The 23856-nt window shown below is 40.8% G+C and overlaps 1 protein-coding gene across 1 annotated transcript in view; it reads right to left on the bottom strand.

The window, feature by feature from the left end:
- Positions 1-9031: 9031 nt before the first annotated feature.
- Positions 9032-23856, bottom strand: part of LOC121324907 (SRC kinase signaling inhibitor 1-like) — a 65716-nt gene continuing 50891 nt past the window's right edge. Inside the window, 5 exon segments of the mRNA XM_041267109.1 lie at positions 9032-9619; positions 14726-14767; positions 19193-19327; positions 21262-22791; positions 23302-23397. Coding sequence (XP_041123043.1) covers positions 9395-9619; positions 14726-14767; positions 19193-19327; positions 21262-22791; positions 23302-23397 — 2028 coding nt within the window. The 3' untranslated portion in view covers positions 9032-9394.

Below are 23856 nucleotides of genomic sequence, written 5' to 3'. Positions count from 1 at the left end.
ATCGTCCATGGGCAACGACCCATCTTGGTTATATTTTAGACAGGCAGCACAATGCATAGAGGTGTCTGTTCATGACCAAGGCTAGGAGTGCCTCTTACCCCTGAGTGAATCACTATGTGTGACGGTTTGTGTTTATTAGCAGCGTAGGTAGACACACGGGCGAGGTCACCTTGACTGTTATTCTTTTTGCAAAAATAATTTCATTTCTTTTCATTTTATTTTAATTTTATTATTGTCATTATTTTTATTCCTATTCTTTTATATTGCTGTTATTTTTTTGTAAGATCTCCTGGAAGTGCCTCATTTGGGTGGCGTGTCGTTAATCTCGGTGTCGCAGACACAGCGCAGCTCGCATTGAAGATACAGTATGCAATTCAGAAACAATAAAACCTTACCCGCTTTTAAAAAATAGTTTCCAAGGTTACAAAATACAGTAAGAACCGAACAAAATGAAACAAAAACACGCACTTACCTCTCTCTCCAAATGCTTAACAAAAAGCACATTCGTAAAATGACAACTATGCAGTTTCCTTATACATTCTGAAAAAGAGAACGTTAATATGCTGCTATAGAAAGTGGTTTTTTTTTTGTTTGTTTTTTAATTTTTTTGTTCTTAAAGAAATGATGTGTTCTTGTTTGCAGGAAAATTACACACACTGGCTGAGTGAAACATTAGAAAATTGCTACTGTGTCGTTCATTTAGTTAGGCTTTGGTGTTTACGGCTGTCTCAATACCTAATATCTGCTGACTCTCGAGCTTCCAGAAAGAGATAAAGTAAACCAGACCATTCCAGTGGGGCCTTGGACAAAATACATACATACAAATATATATGCATATATATATATATTTACACACATTAAAAAATACTGTATATGCATATGCATTTAAATAGATGTATGCAAATATTTGCTGTAAAGTTTATTTTTTTTCTTGTTTTGTACATACTGTCTTTTAAATGTGTAACATATTATATATATATATATAAAAAAAAAATATTATGAAAAAAAGCCTTTTAAACAACAATTTTTTACAGTGCGATTTATACTTTTTACCACCTTGAAACCGTCTGCATGGTCAGACGTACTTTGTGTCCCAGGGAAATTATTCATGGTACCAAGTCACGAAAATTTTTGTTACGTTGAGCGTTGTTTTTTACATTTCTATAGATATATATATATGATATAATATATATATATATATATATATATATATATATATATATATATCTATATATATAACTATATATATGTATGTTTGTATTATTTACATACACACAACCTTTATTTACCTTCAGTAAAAAAGTGTGGGGTTTTTTGTCTTTATCATTTTGAATTGCAGTGCGCTAGTCAGCACTACCAGATGAATAAAATGTTTTAAGAGCTAGAAATTACAATAATGCTCTGCCAAGGATTCTGAGCAAATTATAAACCAAGTTTAAAAAAAAAAAAAATGACTAGGCCTGGATCTCATTACTGGAGACACTCTTGAAAGCGACCGTGACTGATCGATGTTACACTAGGCAAGGTTTCAAGCAACTGCTTGCTGCACAGTCTTTAATTGCGCTGCTTAGTGAAAGCAATTTTGTGTGGTGCTGTACCCTCAGAGACTAGTCAATGTGAAGAGAAATGTTAGTAGAATTTAACTGCACAAGGATATGGGGAGCAGTTACAATTATAACAGCTGAGGGGGTAGAAGAAAGAATTTTAAAAGCTATTGGAAGAACTTTCCCTTCTGTAGCAATGTAGTTGAGACACCTCCGTTCTAAATTGTAGACCCTTCTTTTTCTCATCAATAGCAAGATGACTGAGAAGGCATGGTGGGTGCAGTATCACCTTTACTATAAACCAGTCATTTTAAACTAAACTAAACACTTGATTTTGACGAAAATGTGAAGTTTTATGTAATAAGAATTTTTACAGTCACCCTTTTTCTGTGGAAATGATGTTTGCTGTGTCACGAGGTGGCATGTAATCGATTGGCATGTTCTGATTGGTGGACGGGGAGGTGCAGGGCAGTATAACCGAACTACTAGCAAATGAGCCAATGGGCATGCATGGTGGAGAAGGGCGGCTGACAGTGTTTGAGGTCAAAAGGTAGAGTTCAGGGGGTCATGAGCGCTGATGTTATTGTTGTTGATTCCTGGTTCAGAGTAACAACTCGAGAGTCGTCAGTAAGAGAGCTGTACTTTATTAGTCACACAAACACAGCACTTATTTACAAAAAAACAGCAGTCTCTTAATTCAGAGTGTTCTCACAAACAGCACATTTCGCACAGAATATCGTCATGGCATCCAGACTCATCAGTTAGAGCTTTTTATTTTTATTATTGTTGTTGTTACTATTATTATTATTGTTATTATTATTATTAGTAGTAGTATATCACTCTACTCTACAAATGGAAGCATCACTCTAGAAAAACAACACCGTCATTGGTTTCTGAAAATGTCTTGTTTTGAAACTTAGATATATTGTTATATTTTTCCACCTTTCTTTATTGTATTAAGTAATTACAGACCACAGTAAAACTCATGCCTGAGTGACGAACACACGGTATAAACTAAAAAATTAAAAGGGTTATTTTTCTACATTTTTTTTTTTTAAATCAGTTGAATCACTTTAATTTTAAACATATAGACAACATTGCAGACTGAAGCGTGCAATTGAGAATATACATGCAGAAGATGGGACTTTTTCCTTTTTTTATATAAAAAAAAAATTAATTTTATATGGAAAAAGGTAAATATTTATATACAGATTATTGATGCCATGAGTTTAACATCCACACATTCATGTAGACAGCCTTTAAATTAAAAAAAGCAATACAAAAAACAACTGTTTGGTTTCTTTACAGGAAAAAAAAAAACATGTCAAGAGGTTAAAACAATGTATCAAATAAAACTTGATAAATACTCTGTAATATAAAATTTACATTTCAGTCTCTTTATTTTTAGAAATGTTTAGAATTGTTCTGGGTGGAGATGTTTTGGTTATTTTTTTTATGTTTTTTGGAGAGAAGGAGGGGGGGGGCGGGGGCAGGTGAAAATGTGCCACTTTCAGTAAAGCAAGTCAAGTTAATAAAAAATACAAAATGGGACGCAAAAGCACCCAGAACTATTCATCACAAACCGGTAAGAAGAATCACATCGTCTTTAAGAAGTTTTAGAAATTGCTGAACAACACCCCCCCCCCCCCCCCCCCCCCCCACAAGCACATTTTGATCTTAGAAATAAAACAAAATTAAAATTAGCCCCAGGGTTTTCAAGGAAAGTTTTAAAAGTTTTCAACTATGTTAGACCAAGGTTATAAAGCGTTGTGAAAGATGTGTTTCAGTTCACCGAGTTCTGAGTCAATGCATAGAATCTTCCATCGCAGGGCTGGCAATAAGACTCCTGTTGCATAGCAGCTTCTCTCATTCCAGGTCTTACTACAACCTTGGCTCAAAGTGTATAGATAACAAGCTCAACTCTGTTCTAGTTAACTCCTAGTAAAACCAGCAATAGACACTGTGCAACGAGAGTCTGGTTTCCATGCCTGCATCATTTAAAACTGTTAACACTCTGCTCAGAAAGACTAGATGTGCTTCAGGTAGAAACCTAATTTCCTAGATTTGTAATGGAAGGAATGCTTCTTGGTAATTCTCACACAGACAGACACAAGCATTTGTTTGCTTTGTTGACATGCTAGCAATTCTACAGTTTGACCACTGGGTGAGACCAACCATATTCTTGTTTTTTTTTTTTTTTTTTTTAAAAACAAGACTCCCGTTATGTAGCAGTTTCTCCCATTCCATAGTTTACTAGAAGCTAGACTAGTCACAGTGTACAGGTAACGAGCTCAAGTGTGTCATATTAAACTTCTAGTAAAACCAGGAATGGAGCAAACTGCTATGCAGTGGGAGTCTTATTTCCATCCCCAAAAATGTACAGTACATGAATAACAAAACTAGCTCACCCTGGTAGTGTTCATCAATTTTGGTTACTGTACAGCGAACAAGCTACGCATGAGCGCAAACCCTCCTGTTACTAATAACAGCACCAAACCAGTGAGGTTAGGCTACAGTGAAAAGCAAAAAGTCCAGGGCTATAACTGAAGGGAGTATACTAACCCATTCTACAATATATCATCACTATATTGGCAGTCTGACTCGCCCTTAAAAAACAGATCATTATTTTGCTGTAATTTCGACCACATTAACAGCACTGTCTTAAAGGTTATATTAGAATAAACAGAAAAAAAACCAACTGGCATAGGTCTATATACAATATTTAAAGAAAGAGTAGGTAACTCAATACAAGTGGAGAGTACACGCGTTAGTGTAACTCCTCGTCACTAATGCTTAGGGGTTGACCCTGACACGGCAAAGATAAAGATAAAGTACAAAAGGAAGACCCAGGCTTAACGAAAAGCTTCAAAAAAAATCACAATCTTGAATAATAATAATAATATTATATTATAGATATATATTATATTTATATATATACCGAATAGATATGGGTATAAATAGACATATAATTATATATTTATATTATAGTGATATTTATACATATATATTTTTAACTAAATATAAAAATGTTAATACTCACTAAAAATGTGAAGATTGATTGCAATTTAAATTATCTGCTAAAATGGTACATATTTGTCAAATAAAATCTGCACAAAAAAGGCTTAATTATACAAATAACAATAGATGAGAAGAGTATTTGTTTAAAATTGTACATTATATAATATTTAATCTATGTCACACGTTTCTTAACACTATACATTAATTCAATACACAAACATAGATATCCTTTTTTTCTTAAAATGTATTTAAATATTTTTGTGCTTAAATGCAGGAGGGATGACTCTCTTGTTTTACTGCGAGGCTCACCACAGTGTATTCCTGTTTCCCTGCATTTCCATATTGAAGAGTGAGGGGTGCAGACAATAATACAAAGCACACCCAGAGGCGAGACTGCCCAGGTGTGTGGACCCAAGTCCTGGGTATCCCTTTTGCTCAGTGCCCTGTCTGTGTTTTTACTGAGGCCAGAGTAACTCTTTTTAGGCAGGTGTCAATTATCGACAACTAACCAGGCGTCTTTTTAAAGCTTTAATGCAACGCTTCTCAAAATGGAACTGTACAAGTAGTACATTGTATCGTTCTGTATCAGGTCCCTTCACTAAGTCACCGTTCTCAGGAGTACACAGTTAATGTGTTTGTTTTGTGATGCATAAGGTATACATAGTTTGTGCTTAGTTGTTTTATACAATGCATGATCAAAAGTTAACATGCTTGGCCTTGTTTTGTGTTATGATTTTTAAAATATATGCTGGTGTGTATATATAGTTATATAAATATCAATAACTTTTTTGTTGCCTTTTAAAAAAAAAAAAAAAGTTTCAACAAGTAAAACTTTCCATAATCTTCCCACATCAGAAACACAGAGGCCAGTGACATGGCAGTGCAGTCTCTCCTAGCAATGTCACCTGATGTACTGCTAGCAGACTGGACTGCACAGCGGGTTTCCTAAATAATACCCAGTCAGGGGTGAACCTGGGCAAAGTAGCATACTGCAAGGGAAAGAACGAAATAGACTGATTGTCTTACCATGTCAATCTAATATATATAATATATATATATATATATATATATATATATATATATATATATATATATATATATATATATATATATAATTATTTGAAATTATTAGAATTTTTACAAATAATGTTACTTTGTATCCCTGTCCTCTAGGGGTGTCACGATACACAAATCTCCCGATACGATACCTATCATGATACACTATGCATCACGATACATGCAAGGGTCCTGCGGGCCGCTTGTATGAAGCATGATAAGACTGGTCATTTAAGGCCGGATCATTTTGTCATCATCAATTTAATATGACAGGGAGAGGGTGTATTCATGCCAGCTATAAAACATACATTCACAGACCACTTGGTGAACTACAATTAGCTACAATGTTGTGCTTTTTTTCTTGTATCACGATACAAACTTCTATTAAGGTACAATATACCATATAAAGAAATGATCCTGATTCAGCGATACACGATTAATCCTTACTGTTCTGCTATGCTCTACAAAATAGTAAGCTACAGTATACATGATATAATTTATTCTGTGCTTTAGATATTTAAGATATTTTTATTTTAAAAAAGCAAAAAAAAAATAAAAAAACTCCCCCTCCTGTTCTTCCTTCACATATTTTAATCTTCACGTCATTAAAACATTGATTGTACCGTATTAAGAATGCTTTACTCTCACCGGGTGAAGAATGCTTTACTCTCACTGTATTAAGAATGCTTTACCCTCACCGGGTGAAGAATGCTTTACTCTCACTGTATTAAGAATGCTTTACCCTCACCGGGTGAAGAATGCTTTACTCTCACTGTATTAAGAATGCTTTACTCTCACTGTATTAAGAATGCTTTACCCTCACCGGATGAAGAATGCTTTACTCTCACCGGGTGAAGAATGCTTTACTCTCACTGTATTAAGAATGCTTTACTCTCACTGTATTAAGAATGCTTTACTCTCACCGTATTAAGAATGCTTTACTCTCACCGGGTGAAGAATGCTTTACCCTCACTGTATTAAGAATGCTTTACTCTCACCGTATTAAGAATGCTTTACTCTCACCGGGTGAAGAATGCTTTACTCTCACGGTATTAAGAATGCTTTACTCTCACTGTATTAAGAATGCTTTACCCTCACCGGATGAAGAATGCTTTACTCTCACCGGGTGAAGAATGCTTTACTCTCACCGGATGAAGAATGCTTTACTCTCACTGTATTAAGAATGCTTTACTCTCACCGGGTGAAGAATGCTTTACTCTCACCGTATTAAGAATGCTTTACTCTCACCGGGTGAAGAATGCTTTACTCTCACTGTATTAAGAATGCTTTACTCTCACCGGGTGAAGAATGCTTTACTCTCACTGTATTAAGAATGCTTTACTCTCACCGGGTGAAGAATGCTTTACTCTCACCGTATTAAGAATGCTTTACTCTCACCGGGTGAAGAATGCTTTACTCTCACTGTATTAAGAATGCTTTACTCTCACCGGGTGAAGAATGCTTTACTCTCACTGTATTAAGAATGCTTTACTCTCAAAGGGTGAAGAATGCTTTACTCTCGCCGGGTGAAGAATACTTTACTCTCACCGTATTAAGAATGCTTTACTCTCACCGGGTGAAGAATGCTTTACTCTCACCGGGTGAAGAGTGCTTTAGTTTAACACTAAAACATAACTTCTCATATTGGTACAAGAGATTTGTTTTAGATGTGTGATTATATATCACTTACTCTAATAAACAGTATCAAATACTCAAATCTATTAATTATAACCTCTGATATGAAAGTACATAAACAGTCTTAGCTTCCTCTACTTTGATCTTGTACGAACGTTGTAAACATAGATGCAATCGGGTTGATTTACCCAAACGAGATTTAAGCAATATTATGTATAAGTATTATTATTATTATTATTATTATTATTATTATTATTATGAGTTTGGCAGTTCTACTGTCATTATCAGAATTGTCAATGGTTAAAATACTCCATGTGTCACTGGTTAGGTTTGAAAGCGTTAGTGGTTTGCATCTTATTAACCCTTTCCTGCACGGCGACCAGTCATATGGGGACGGATACATATATGGGGGGCATATGGTAGACGCAAATCATGATGGCATGTTTTAATGAAAAAAAAAAAAAATTATGTGTCTAAATCAAGTTCAGCTATTTTCAACATGTCATGCATGCATGGTGAGAATCCGTTTTTTTTTTCTGCATTGGCATATACAGGATAGTTCCCAGGTATAGCACGCCACTCGGAACATTTAAAAATGCCGGCAGATTTTGAACATTTACCAGAAAACACGTCAAAGATAAATATCGGTATGTGTTAATTTTCAACATGATATTGTTTTATGCAAACAACCCAACGTTTTCTTTTTTTTTTCTTTTTTGCGTTTACACCAGCGTGACAATTTTAAAAAAATGCTATCAAGCCTACCATGTTTTTAGACAAAATCTACCAGCCTACTTCAATAAAACGATAACAATAATAATACATATCACTGCTTGACCTTTTCTTCTCAGAGCTGTTTTTACGATTGCAGAGATCTGACGTTGATTGGACTTTATTGGCCTGCTAGGAGTCACCTGGGTGATCAGGAGTGCTTGCACGATCTCACGCCCCCGGCTCTCGATCTCCTCATATTATTATAAACGTAACAGTGTACAAGCTACGGGCAGTGAGCTTTTTTTTTGGGGGGGGGGGGGGTCTTATTACCAGTACAAATGATATTGCCAGTAAGAAAATCTCCCCAGAAAGACTTACTTTGCACGTACGTTTAGACACCTTTTATTGGACGAACTGAACAGTAATTAATCACAAGCTTTCAAGACCGTAAAGGCCTCTTGTTCAGGTGAAAGTAGAGAAGAGAGATTGATGTTTGCAGTCAAAGGTGGTATTAGAACTTTCTTAATTAAACTCTTAATTACATTTGGGTTATTTTTGTTAAAGCTCTGATGCCATCTTAAATAATAAATAAAAATACATCGCTAGATTTCACTTCTTACTTTGTTTGGATCTATACTGCTCTCTAGTGGACGGTATTGCAATAGCAATCTCTTACCCGTCTCAATATTGCGGCCGCAGACTTTACTATCACCACGAGCAAAGCGTTAGTATTAGCTGTTCTGTTTAAATTATTCTTATAATAAAAAAATGTGTTGCAGTGTAAGACAAAAGCTTATTTTTTTCACCAAAGGTCAGAATGACCTGAACCATATACAATATCCTATAACTCATTGAAACTTTGTGTATACTGGATAATAATCTACCAGTCCAGCAACCAGTCCAGCACAGTGGATGCGTGTCTTAATCACAGCAGCTGCTGCTTCTACTGCTAGGTTAAGGAAAGCATTTCTTGGGTGTGCGGAGTCTGGTTTGCTCGCTCACTCGCTCGTTTGCTCACTTGCTTGGGCAGTTTGTCAAAATGTTATCGCCTCTTTGATTTTTTCCGTGGTTGTTTCCTTGCTTAGCCGTGTCACTGCGTGGCTCCGTGGTTGTTTGTATTTCCCTCTCTCGCTTGTGTTTGCCGCATGGCCGTGTCACTGCATGGCTCCGTGGTTGTTTGTATTTCCCTCTCTCGCTTGTGTTTGCCGCATGGCCGTGTCACTGCGTGGCTCCGTGGCTGACCGTCTTGGGAAGGGCCTTGCTGGCCCCCATCTCCTTGAAGCTGTTGAGTGCGGGGTACTTGAGTGCAAGCGAGGAGAGAGAGAGGGAGAGGGAGGAGAGGGGTCCCTTCAGGGCGGCGGGGGGAGAGGAGGCTGCCGGCTGGCCTTTGGGCAGGGGAAGCGAGGTGGAGGAGGCATGGGGCTCCCTTACCAGCCGCTGTCTGAAGCTGGAGGAGAGCAGTGCCTCAGCAGAGAGGCTGGAGAGCAGAGCCCTGGCCTGGCTCGAGGAGGGGGGGGCGACGGGAGGAGGGGAGAGAAGAGGAGGAGCCGCAGTCCTGGGGGTGCGAACACGGCGCTGCCGTCACAGAAACTCACAGACATGGCAGACGAGGGCTGCTGAGGCTCCAAGAACGCTTTGCTGAATCCATGGGCCTGGAGGCGGGAGGGGAGCATAGAAGAGGAGGAGGAGGAGGAGGAGGAGGAGGAGGAGGGCGGAACAGGAAGAAGGATGGCGAACACAAAAAAGAAGAGAAAAAAAGTAGTCTTGTTGCCGGAAGCCACATCACCTCCAACACACCCCTCCACAAAACCCACCTCCTGACATATAGGCTCACATTGCAGGCAGAGAGACTGTGGGGAGTGGGTGGGAGGGCTCACACTGCAGGCAGAGAGACTGTGGGGAGTGGGTGGGAGGGCTCACACTGCAGGCAGAGAGACTGTGGGGAGTGGGTGGGAGGGCTCACACTGCAGGCAGAGAGACTGTGGGGAGTGGGTGGGAGGGCTCACATTGCAGGCAGGCAGGCAGGCTTTTTGATTTTGAATTTTTGATTTTGATTTTTTTTTTTTGTTAGCAGGAAATAGGAGAGCAGTTCTTTCAGCACCAGCCGAGGCACAGTCGAGTCGCAGCAACGGCTCGCCCACTCGGGGGGGTGGGGCAGTCGTCCAGTGAGTGACGTCACCACACTCACTGCATCCCAAAAGTGAGAGAGTGGGAGTGAGCGAGGGTGAGAGGCACAAGTGCAGTGCATCGGCGAGGTGCAGAACCAGGCAGGAGTGAGGAGAGTGAGGGGGTGAGGGGAGTGAGTGGAGAGAAAAGAGTGAAACAATAAGGAAATAAAAACAAAAAAAAAGAAACACAGGGTTAATTAATTGAGGTTGGACTCTGCAAGCGTGCAAACTACTTGTCTGGTTCACCTTACAACAGCAACAACCAAGTAAATACATTATCACACACATATACAGACACACAGAGGAACGGGAGACAATCTGGCTTCTTTTGTCCACGTCCTCTAGTATAATAGCAAGGTAGTGCTGCAACTTTTGTATTCATTTTTTTGTAAAATAAGTTGTTTCCATTCTCTAGTCTTTTGCACTGCACTTGAAGGGCTGATATTAGTGTTGTACAATTCCTGTAGTTAAAAGCAGTGGCATGCAATGGGTCACTGCAGTTACAGTACTGGCATTGTGGTACTTTTAATAGACAAGCTGCTAAAAAAGATTACATTTGAGTTGGAAGTATTGCAGTGTTACCATTCCCCACAAGAGGGGGCTGTTGTAATGCCATGCTAAATTCAAATACAATTCAGTACAGAACTAAACTCTCTCCCATTTTATAGACACACAAATACATCAAGCAGGGCAGCAGGTAAAGACTCCCATTGCATAGCAGTTCAAACCAGCCCAGGTTTTACTACAATAATATGCATAGGTTAGTAATCCTAACCAAGAGCTCGAAATGCATTCCCTGACCTGGATGAGCTCTAGTGGCGATGGGTTTGGTCACATTGTAGCAGACTGTCTCAGTTCTTTGTGGAATCCAGCTCAGGGCAGTAATCTCACACTGCTCTGGAATGGGATCTCTCCTGCTGCGCTGTGCAGGCACACTGTGGGCACTCGGACTGGGGTGCAAGGGGCCCCGGGTTAGTGTCAGTCTGTGTTGCTGATGCTTGGCAGGGCCTTCCTGACTCTGATGTTGTGTGTTTCACACCCTCCCTGATGTCAAAGGGACATTTTGTAAGATATCTTTTCACTAGGGTGCTGGGTTCAGACTGTGAGTTTTCCCATCCGAAATACAAATAAACACACACACAAGCCCAGCTCCTGCTGTGTTAGTTCACAGGGACGCAGAATCTCTGTGCTGTACTACAATAATAGTTCTATAGAAAAAAAAAAGTGATACACAATATTACAATATATATATAACTTAGATATGTATCACTTAATATGTATATTTCTGGAGATTTAAATAAAACTAAATAAATTCAATGAAATCTAAATAGTAGGTCAAATCAGAACAGAAATGATGTAATGGCTAAGCAACAACTGAGATTGATTTGATTTGATCCAGTCCTGCAGATGCTGCACGCCCACAGCACTCACAAGCAGTTGTGACTGGTGAATGCCCTACTTGAGAATGACAGTGTGCACAGCGGACTATACAATACAGTGGGAACCAGCTCACCAGTACAACCCAAACTGGTGGAGTATCCCCCGAAAGTGTTACACCAGTATGTACACTGGAGGGAAGAAGACTCCCCTTCACCCCAAACAAAGCATCGGACTGTCAGTTCAGCTGAGAGGGGTTCACTGCACAGCTAGGAATAGCATTGTGTTATTGTTATTGTTATTATTATCTAATAATAATGATATCATCATCAACACCCACATTATGAAGTGTGGATAGACGACCCCCTTATCTACTAATTTTTTTAAAAAAGTATATATACTTATATATATATATATATATATATATATATATATATAATATAGTCATTATAATTATATATATATATTAAAATATATACCATATTCATTAAGTTTTTCCATTGTCAGTCGTGTTTTGGCTGTGAATTTTAAAAGCAGCAGATTGTATCTTGTAACTGTGGCTTGGTTTGTAATCAGTTACACACAGTACAGCTGACCCTGTCTCTTATTGTAACCTTGTTCTGAAGTCCTCCTGCACACCTACAGTATTTATATCTCAAACCTGTTACATCTTTGGGAAAAACAAACAAACATACAATGATGTGATAAATTAATAAAACAATGTTGAAAAAGGCAGGTATCATTGCATTTTGTATTTATCTTGTAAGCGATTCAGCTAGTAGGTATAGTGGTAGCACACAAGTAGAAGTCACCTGTAGTGTGTGTATGTGTTTGATGTTTTATATATATATATATATATATATATATATATATATATATATTATATATATATATATATATATATATATATATATAGACACACACACAGTGGCTTGCAAAAGTATTCAGACCCCTGACCAATTCTCTCATATTACTGAATTACAAATGGTACATTGAAATTTCATTCTGCTCGATATTTTATTTTAAAACATTTAAACTCAAAATCAATTATTGTAAGGTGACATTGGTTTTATGTTGGGAAATATTTTTAAGAAAAATAAAAAACTGAAATATCTTGCTTGCATAAGTATTCAACCCCCACACATTAATATTTGGTAGAGCCACCTTTTGCTGCAATAACAGCTTTAAGTCTTTTGGGGTAAGTATGTACCAGCTTTGCACACAGGTGTCGGAGTGATTTTGGCCCATTCTTCTTGGCAGATTTGCTCCAGGTTGTTCAGGTTGGTTGGACGACGCTTGTGGACTGCAATTTTCAAATAGTGCCACAGATTCTCAATGGGATTGAGATCAGGACTGACTGGGCCACTGTAGGACATTCACCTTTTTGTTCTTGAGCCACTCCAATGTTGCTTTGGCCTTGTGCTTGGGATCACTGTCCTGCTGAAAGGTGAATTTCCTCCCAAGCTTCAGTTTTTTAGCAGACTGAAGCAGATTCTCTTGCAGTATTTTCCTGTATTTTGCTCTGTCCATTCTTCCTTCAATTGTAACAAAATTGCCCAGTCCCTGCTGATGAGAAGCATCCCCACAGCATGATGCTGCCACCACCATACTTCACTGTAGGGATGGTATGTCTTGAGGCATGGGCAGTGTTAGGTTTGCGCCACACATAGCGCTTTGAGTTTTGGCCAAAAAGCTCTATCTTGGTCTCATCTGACCACAAAACCTTTTCCCACATCACTGCTGGGTCACTCTCATGCTTTCTGGCAAACTCCAGACGCACTTTCAGATGGTACTTTTTGAGTAACGGCTTCTTTCTTGCCACCCTCCCATACAGGCCAGTGTTATGCAGAGTTCTTGATATGGTTGACTGGTGCACCATTACTCCACTCCCAGCCACTGAACTCTGTAGCTCCTTCAAAGTGATTGTTGGCCTCTCTGTGGCTTCTCTCACAAGTCTCCTTCTTGTTTGAGCGCTGAGTTTTGAAGGACGGCCTTTTCTTGGCAGTGCCTGGGTGGTGTGATGCAGCTTCCACTTCCTGATTATTGATCCAACTTTGCTCACTGGGATACCCAAACACTTGGATATTATTTTGTACCCTTTCCCTAATATATGCATTTGTATTACTTTATATATCTTACCAGTCCCCTCGGAATATATATATATATATATATATATATATATATATATATATATATATATATATATATATATATATATATATATATTATAGTACTTATAAATACCTAATACCCTTTATTTTAGATCAACTTCAGGAAAAGAAAATCACCAACAACCCCCAAAAAACAATCCTTTATCCTGAAGATTTCGATTGTGAAATCTAATTAACAACGCATTTATTTCGCTGTTGCGACGATGCTTAAAACAGAATGAAATAACTTGTCCCTATCACAGCAACGCGCCTGTCCAGTTTGCTTTCTCCACTCACAGAGAGATGCCCCCGTGGAGCACCCCATCTCTGTGAGAACGGACTGTGTGTGCTGGCCTGCGTTGTGCTCCCTGTACTCTCTCTCGTTTCCCTCCCCTTGTCCCTGTATGCTTCATTCTGTGAGAGCTCGCTGCCTCGCTTCTGCCTCCCTGCCTGCATGTCTCTTCTGCTCTGCACAGCCTGTCCCTTCACACAATACGAATCACAGACGATCGTGACGTTAGCTCGGACCACATTCCAGTGCATCTTATTAAGCGCGCCAGGTGCACAGCAATTCGGATTCTTCATGGATAACGTTGATAATTATGAATCGTGTAGCTTTTGTTTTTTAACTGAAGCATTAGTGATAAGCTAATATGTACAGTTGTCTCGTGGTGTAAGAGTGTCTCAAGATAACTGTATATATTTACTGATATAAGAGACAGGGTCGACTGGACACATTGACTGTGTTTTAGTTGCGTTAACACAGACCTGCATTTTGGAAGTATCGTTTTAAATAAAAAAAATAATGAATCATTAAATAATAGAAATTATTCAAGCAGGTGAAGCACATCCACACCCGAACACAGGTGTGCAAGAATCACCTTCTGAATGATCGCGGGCCCCAGACTGGGGGGGGTGGGTGGTGGAGGTGGGTTTGCGGACCAAGCCTCTGGGGGGTGGGTGGGTGGGCCACGGGAATGGGGACTCACCCTGTCTTTCTCTTGGGGGGGTGGGGGATGGGTGTCTACGACAGTTAATGGGGGAGTAAACTGTCACTAATTACCTTGACCTGTGGCCTATGGAGAGTGGACACCCACTCTGGGTACTGCGACAGATGATAAGAATGATAGACAAGACATGATCGATAGGCATTCTCATAGGGGTGAGCTGATACTCACACTGCCTTTGAGATGTACATTTATCGGCAGGTATTAAATAGATCCATTCACTATAATGCGTTGAATCTAAAACAAGAAAAGCTGTCCTTCACTCACCTTTACAATTGAGTTTGGACGTGAATTTCCCTCTCACCCGGGGAGCTGGAATTTTTACTGCCATTCCAAAAACATTCATTATCGGTATGGACTGAATGCATTTATTTACTACCCGCTGATAAATACTTCTTAAACCCCTTTCACACTGGCATGATCTACCTGGGTCAAAACCTAGCCAGGCAGGACCTGGTGTCATGCGGGTCGGGTATGTAATTTCACATTGCTTTTGAAAGCAGGCATTAGTACACAACGCGCGTATCAATGCCCCGGAAGCAGCTGGTCACTGGTGCTTCCATCCCAGCTTCTCTGGATCACTGCTGCACAGTCTGGCTCACACTGTGTCTCAATCCACAGAAATATGGTTCAAAAGAATCAACAGAAACGTTCCTTGCGGAAGTGAAACTTTCATCACACGGCCATGAAGCATTTAGTCTCGCTCAACCCGGATCAAAATGTGCCAACCCACATCCTGAGTTGGGTGACTGAGACCCGGGATTGGGACCCCGTTAACCAGAACCCAGGGTAGGAGTGCCGGTGTGAAAGGGGCTATAAAGGCAGTATGAGTGTATATCAGCTCACCCCTACATTCTCCACATGTTGTTAATAAGATTCTGTCAGAATTTCTGAAAAGCTCTTTGTACTGGTAAGTGCTCTCGTTTTTATTTATTTTTTCTGCATTTCGGCACCCAGGGTCGGTTCGTTTTAGTGCTTTTTTTTTTGTTGTTGTTGTTACTCATATTTCATCCTGTGTTGTATTTTGACCCCCGGTAGCCCATATGAAAAAAAATAAAATAACTGCAGGTAAAAACACAGCGATGCGGGGAGGGAGGCAGGAGGCAAAGCATGGTTAAACTGCAGTCACGCTAGAGCGTTTTTCAAGGATACTCGCAAAAGTAATTTTTCAGATCAAAAAGTATACCCGTAAACATTTTAGAAAAAGTAAGATCTTCTTGGGTACAGTAATTCCCTCTTCCAGAAACCCCCCCCCCCCCCCCCCCCCCCCCCACCCCCCACCCAACTCTGCATTTAAAACTTTTTAGCAAAGCTGAACCATTCACATTTTCTGTTTGAAGTGCAATAAATTCCCCCTGCTTTCAGAGGACTAACTTCACCCTTAGAAAAGTTTACTGCAGTAAATTTGCAATTTTCCTGTCATGCCTTTCCCATGGTTATACTATGATTAACCATAGCTCACCCTGGTTTGCCATATTTATTAATATGCTTTACTGTACCTCACTATTCTTTACCATGCTTGCCTACACTTGACCATGCTTTCACTGTACTCTGTTACACTGTGCTTTTCCTGTGGGAAACTTTTATAAGGGTAGATAGAAGTTAAATAAATAAAACACAAAACTGCTGCTGATGTGCGTTTCCAAGATTTATGGTGTTCCGTTTCTAATTGTTGTCAAAAGTTTACATACTCTCTGTTGTTTCCCAATGTACTAAGTGTTATAAATACTGTTTGATATACTAAACTTACACAGCAATGATACCTCTGTGAGTGTGTTGAACACTCTTTCGTCTTACCAAGTGGTAGTTCAAAATTAACTCCATTGACTTTCGTCGAGTTGATAAATATTGGTACAGTGTATCAAACAATACTTATAACACTTAATACATCAGTAAATAACATTGTCGCCCCACATGCTGAATTTCCATTTAGCGTGCTTGCCTGGGCTGTACCATGCTTTCACTGTGCACTGATTGTGCTGTGCCATGCTTTCACTGTGCACTAACTGTGCTGTGCCATGCTTTCACTGTGCCTTCACTGCTCTTCCCTGCTCAGTAGCTATCATATTGTAGGTATATTGAGGTCTGCTGTTATAAGGAAGAGGAGACGGATCAGCCCACATGAGAAACAACTACAGTGTACCCAGCGCTGGAGTGCAGCACACACAGTTAGACTACAGCCAGGACTCTGCTGTGTAGCTGCAGCCTGCCTGCACTGAGCATAAAGCAAAATATAGCAAAATATACACACAACATACCGCACACAAACAAAAAACATATTCTCCTTGCAATAATAATAATTAAAATAAAACTTAGAATGGAGGTGGGGGTGCATGGGGGGAGAGGAGGGAAGGAGGGGGGTTGTTATCAAAATTCAGAGTTAGTCCAACTTCCACTGCAATTGAAAAATTCAAATAAAAATCTTAATTTTGTCGCGATTGCAGTGGAATAACCCTGGTCCAGTCCAGCGCTGTGATTTCTTGTCTGTTGGTTTAATTGTTTACTAGCAGGGTCGCTCAGTCAGCGCAGCTGGGAACGAGGGCTGGTAGGGTTCTCTTTTTTGGGATGGCCCCCCCATTTGAATCCCAATTCTTCTCTTTCCTCTTCAATAATATATTTTGCTTGTAGACCCCCCTCCCCCTCCCCATCCCCATCGCTTCATTTGGTACAATGCAGCAGTTAGCCAAGCTTGGCGTGTCGGCTCAGCGCTGGCATATTGCAGGGATGTCCTTGTAAACAAGAGGCACTTCTTGTAGGTTTTTGCTCCAGGTTAATAACAGCTTAACATTCTTGAACTGGCTTTCCATGCTGAACACGAATGTCTCTTAGTCAGGTCACATTGTCCCTGACTGTGCTGGCTCTCCATTCTATATATAGAGGTATAGCATGTGTTTTGTTATATCTGATACAGATTGGTTTTATTCATTGTTACCGTACTTTCGTCTTTACTATACAACTGAAAAGCAATTTGATCCTCTCTAACAGTGACTCCTTATACTACTTGTGTATTTGACTGTTAGCCCGTTCCATGTTTCTCCTCCTCGGAGTCTTCACTTTACACAGTGCACTGCATTATCCTATAACAGGACACTTTGGTGTTGCGCGTATTCATTTTCAACCATGCTGCTAACCAAATTTGCATCCAAACTTAACCCCCCCCCCCCCCCCCCCCCATAAAATGAAATATTATATTAAATTTAATTTTAGGTAAAGGACTGTAATAAATTTCTCGACAGAGCTGTATGTAGCTTGAAGACTAACTTCTGATTGTTGACTTGTGTGTTAAAGTTAAGAATCAATTATGGTCTTTTATATTGAAAATATAACTGTATTATTATTATATTTATTATTATTATTATTATTATTAGTAGTAGTATTATTATTATTAGTAGTAGTAGTATTATTGCTACGTATCTTGCACATTACCAACGTATATAAGTGTTAGCTCTGTCTAATCATCATCAGTTTGCCTAAATACAACAATGGTAACTCAACAAGGACTGCATTGTAAAAACAGAATTCAATTACCCCCCCTCCACCCCTCTCCCTTCAAAGCAGGACCTGACACTGTCATATATACATTTTTGTTTTTTCATAATTTTCTTAAGAGTCACCATGAAACATTCTCACCATAAATCTTGGAAACTGTACCAGCAGAGTTGAGATTATTATTTTTTTAATGACCTCATTACATTATTGTACATTATTGTAAAAGCTATGACCTCAGGAAGCAAGTGTTTTTAAGTGTTCATGGCTGCCTCTAATCAAGCTGAGAGTGTATTTTATTCTCACGCACTCTTTGCTGTGTCGCACAAGGAGTGCAAGAAAAGTACACTCTCAACTTGATTAGAGGGAGACACCCAACATATTATAACATATTAAAGTCATTACATCTAAATATAAAAACAAACCAAAAGCTGGTATTAACACACTGTTTATGCAGAACCTGTTCTGACGCTTTATCATTGACACTGCGAGATCTACACTCTCAGAGAAATGATAAGTGTAGCTGCTGTTAAAATGGGAATGTGGCTAATAAAGGCATTTAATAAACAGTGAAACAGTCTAGAGACCCAGGGGCTATAACCACCCTCTGCTGAATGCACCGCTATTACAAAGCAAGCATCTCCCCAGCACAGGCCAAATCAACACTAAGCACCAAACAGTGCCATTGACCAGAAGGGTGATACTGGTTTGGCATAGATATACAGTATATATATATATACTTTTTTTTTGCATTTCTGGATTTTAAACAAAGCTCTTAATAACATTAGATTGCAAAAGAAAAGGCCAAGATGGTTTGTTAAAAATAATAATAATAATAAATATTTTGTGCAAAAAAAATAAACTAATAGCAAGTGCTGTGCTAATATAATGTCCAATGTGTAAACAAACAAACTTAGCTTATATTGTAACACAAACAACCCCACCTCACTTGCAAAAACAAGGGGGTGATATTCACAGCTTCTCTCTTCCCTCTCCCCTCTCCCCTCTCCCCTCTCCGCTTCTCAGAAGTGGAATACCTGCTGCTGGCCCTGCAGTCTCCCGCACTCCTCTCGGGTCCTGCTCTGCTTGCTCTTCTCCGGACTGCTCTGCTGAATGTGCTTCAGTCTGGAGGCTGCTGAGTGCCCCCTAGTGGTGGAGGAGGACCCACTGGTCTGGAGAGAGGAGAAGAAGGGTAGAGGGAGAGGGAGAGGGATGGGAAAGAGTGAGAAAGAGGAGAGTGTGAGGGAGGAGAGAGGTGAGGGAAAGAGAACAGGGAAAAATGTAGAGGATAGGAGGGACAACAAGAGGAAGGGAGAGGACAGAGGGAGAAAAAAAAAACAAGAGTGCTTAGAAGCATGTGTGAAACATGGATTCCAGTAACTGAGAGCAAATGCAGTAGGAAGGTTTGTGTAGTTTTTCGATTTTTTTATAGTACACACTGTGTACCTTGATATTCTACAGAGGCCTGGATACATAGCTGGCTTCACGTTTATATAATCTCTACATGTTGCACACGCGTGTAGCTCTGAGCAATATGAAAAATGTTGTATCATGTGGTGGGGGGGTCAAGGGTTCAGTGGCGGCTTGTCATAAGAGGCTAAGCCTTTTGTCACTTTGTAAAAGTAAAAAAGCTTCTCTTACGTCATGCTTTCCAAGGTCTACTATTGGCTAACGTGCCTCAAAATGGGTGGAATTATGTGTTTCTTCCTCCAATTACCCTCTGTCTGTCAAATTTTACTGTATTTGTATTGGCTACACGATGCAAGCCTGCGGCTAGCCTCTACCACTCATAATTAGACTTTGACAGGCAGGTTTTGGCTCATGTGTGGCTAGTAAGGTCCGATTTCCATACAGTACATTGTAGATTTTATTTTAATTGATACGCCATTTTCCTTGCTTTCAATTCAGGAAAAAATAAGAATAAAAAATAAAACTAAAGGTAATCCATAGCCTAAATTGGACCTTCTTCATCACGGAGGACCAAAACAAAGTGACCTTTTTGATGCTCATGGTACGAAAAAACTAAATAGTTGCGTATTCGCAGTTTGGTTTTTCAAATTGGCTCTTCATCTTCCAAATATTTTTTCTACAAAAGACATCACTCAGGATTCATCAATCATGTAAGTCCACAGTGATTTTGTTACATTCAGTTGCTTGACTTACGTGCTGCATATACTATAGTACTGTATTACATTTCTTATCAAATTACGAAGTACCTTTTGAAGCATGCAACATTTTATTGCATATGACAAAAAGTATATTTAAGACCTTTGAGACCTCCTAGGAACCGATGAGCACTGATGGGCTGAACGGCTTCCTCTCGCTCGGAAACGTTTTTATGTTCTTATATAAAACACTCAAAGATGTTAAAACTTAGAAATACTAAAAGAAACAATATGCATTCAACGACAAATGTTTCGCCTTCACAGGCTTTGAAAAAAGACTTCTGGTCAAAATGTTTGTTAGATATTTTAGTATTTCTAAATGAGTTCAGAATGGATTGAGAGAAGAAAAACTAATCAAAGAGAAACCGAGAGATGATTTAAGAGAGATTGGAGACAGATCAGTGAATCAAGGAAGCTGATTTATTGAATCGACAGCAATGCCCACAGCCTTGGCAATACCAGGACACAGCAGCACAACAGGGAAAAAGAGATTTAACAAGAATGAACTGGGACCATTTCAAAATCTCAAGTGAAACAAATAAAACACAAAGACAACCAGCCCTGCCTGTTCAGTGAGGAGAGAGAGGTGACAGAGAGTGGAAAGGGAAAATGAGAGAGACGGGGGGCGGAGTGAGAAAGAGAGGGACAGGGATGGAGAAAGTGGGGGAGAGAAAGAAAAAGAGAGATAGAGAGAGAAAGAGGAGTAAGAAAGAGAGGAAAGGGGAAGAAAGAGAAAGGGATGAAGGGAGAAAGGAGAGAGACGCTTGAATAAAATCACCCAGTCTGATTCTCAAGAGCATGATGATGAAAAAACAGCCAGAACAGTTTGTGAGGAGGGTGAACAACCCAGGCAGTGAAATAGAGACAGAAAGAAGCACTGTCATCAGCAGCAGCAACAGCAGCACACTGGAGGAGTGAGGGAGGGGGGAAGGAGGCCGAACCTGTTGGGCACCAGCCTGGAGAGCGGCAGGCTTGGGAGGAAGGGGAGGTTTAATCCTGGTGGGCAATGGCAGTCCCTCACTCCCACTCCTGCTCCCCTGCTGGTCTGAACACCCTGGGCTCAGCACTGGGCTTCCTGATCCATCTGAGGCCTCCTCATCCCCCAGTTTTCCCAGGAACTCCCTGGAGAACAGGTACCCTGCAGAGGGATGTCGACTGATCTCCTGGATGCTGTTCTCCAGCTCGCGGATGGTCTCTTCCAAGCTGTCCAGTTTCCTGTAGGTGTCCCTGGTGATCCCTCCAGACTGGGCCTCGTCCGCAACCCGGTCCTGGTTCCGATCCCGATCCAGCTCATCTGCCGAGTCTGGATCCTGGGGCGTTTGGGGGTCCCCCCCTCGGTCGCAGAGAGCCAGCTCCAGGGTCCTCTGGGCTGTCTCGGACCTAGACTCGCTGACTTGCCTCAGGGCGTCCCACTGCTGTTCGGGGAACCCTATCCTGGCGTGTGCACTGCTGCTGCTGTCATCGCGAGGCTGGCTAGTTTGTGACCCCAAAGCAGATCGTGGCTTTGGAACTGGCTTCCGGAGTTGGCTGCACCCCCCCAAACTTGCCGACCCCTTCTCGACCCCAGAATTGGAGACAGTTTCGCTCCCGAGCTCCTCAGACTGCCCAGACTCCCCTCCCCCCGCTCCCCGCTCCTCCATCACCCCAGAGAGGTGCCCAGCTCCCAAGGACAGCCCCTGCCCCCCCTCCTCGCTGTGGGGTACCCCCACCTCCTTGCCCCATGCAGTGACAGTCTGCACCTCCTCCCCCAGCTCCCTCGCCGTTTCCCATGCCTCGCTCATAGGGAGTGCCTGGATCCGAGTCTCTGTGATCAGGAAAGAGATGCTCTCCTTCACCTCCTCCCCCTCCTCTTCTCCCCTCTCGAACGACTCCTGGATTCTCAAAACGAGAGGCCTCGGCTTTTCTTGCCCTTCCGAAGCTTTTCCCTGGGGTTCCAAGCCGTACTCCTGGGAGATGTTATGGGGTTCGGTACGGCCAAGGGAACCTTGGGTTCCGTCTAAAGTTTTGTAAGTTTCGTAAATTTCAAAAATGTCGTAAGTTTGTGAAATTTCAAAAGACTGCATTGATCGTAATGTTTCTAAGGATTTATTTTCCAGCATCGTCAAATATTCCAAACTCCCGGGGATTTGCGAATTCAAACCTGGCTTCTCTGATCCCATGTGTGTCTCTGTGTGTGTCTCTGACTCTAAGCTAGCAGCAGTTGTCTCTCGTCTTTGAGCTTTGCTATCTGGGCAGCCCTTCTGTGTTGCGTTCACTGGTCTCCAGGCTCCTTGCTGCTGGTGTAACTGGTCTGACTGGTCTATCGTACACGGAAGCTCGCGCTCCAGTTCAAACACCCTGCTCTCTGTCGGCGAGGTGGGGGCAGAAACCCAGTGGGTAAGCACAATCTGGGGGACCGGATAGAGAGGAGGATCTGAGACAGGACGAGAGACATGAACTTCCTCTTCCTGGGAAGCAATGGGGTCTACTTCCTGTGAAGCAAGGAGAGGGAAGGTGAGCTCTGTCTGTATAATAATAATAATAATAATAATAATAATAACAATAATGAATATGTAACCGGGGGTTCCTAGGAGGCGAGCACCGCCTGGGTAGGGAGGGCTTAGGTCAGCAGAGCAATCCACGGTTCATTGCGCACCAGTGACCCCTGTGGCTGATAGGGTGCCTGCGGGTCTGTCTTGTTCTCCGGCACTATAGGTCTGGTGGCTTCGCTGTGGATCGGCAGTGCGAGAAATGAGGGCTTGGCAGGAACGCGTTTCGGAGGACGCGTGTTTCAGCCTACGTTTCTCAAGTCACCGGTGGGTTGCAGTGGTGAACCGGGATAAGAATTTAAAAGTATTAATTGGGCATTCCAAACTGAGGAGAAAACCAGGGTAAAAACCACTGGCGACACCTAAATTAAAGAAAAAAAAGAAAAAAGGAACGGACAAAAATCTCTCTGGCAGGCTGATAATAATCTCAAGAGCAGGCAGCAAGATTCTTACCTGATCATGTGATGCAGTGACCCCCGTGATGAACTCTGAGTGACCTTCCCAGTCAGGAGTTGGGCCACCGGGGTTGAGGGTTACAGAGGTCAACCGCTAGACATGTTGCAGGACAGTGGCGCGTTAACCGTTAGTACAATAATAACCGCTGGTAATAACTGTATACAGTTATTATAATGGAAACATTAAACTGCAAAACATGTTACATATGATGGAGTATTGATTGATAGACATGTTGTGTAATGGTATTATATATAGAATACAATATGTGAACTACAAGCAAATAAATTGGATTGAGGGGTTCTGTGATGATAAACCACAAGAACCGCTTTGACTTGTTATGTGAAATGTCATAAAACTTGCAATTTATTTGCTTGCAATTTAGCAGCTAATCTGTTACTGTTTATATTACATGGACTTTACACTTTTTATTACTCTTGCACTATTTACAGTACAGACCATTATGTAACATAATCAGGGATGGAAATAAGACTCCCATTGCATAGCAGTTTGATCCACTCCTGGTTTTACTATGACACACTTGAGCTTGTTACC

The sequence above is a fragment of the Polyodon spathula genome, chromosome 12 (genome assembly GCF_017654505.1).
Source record: "Polyodon spathula isolate WHYD16114869_AA chromosome 12, ASM1765450v1, whole genome shotgun sequence".
Lineage (NCBI taxonomy): Eukaryota > Metazoa > Chordata > Actinopteri > Acipenseriformes > Polyodontidae > Polyodon > Polyodon spathula.
The sequence above is the reverse complement of the archived record's forward strand: the minus strand, read 5'-3'. Positions and strand labels throughout refer to the sequence as shown.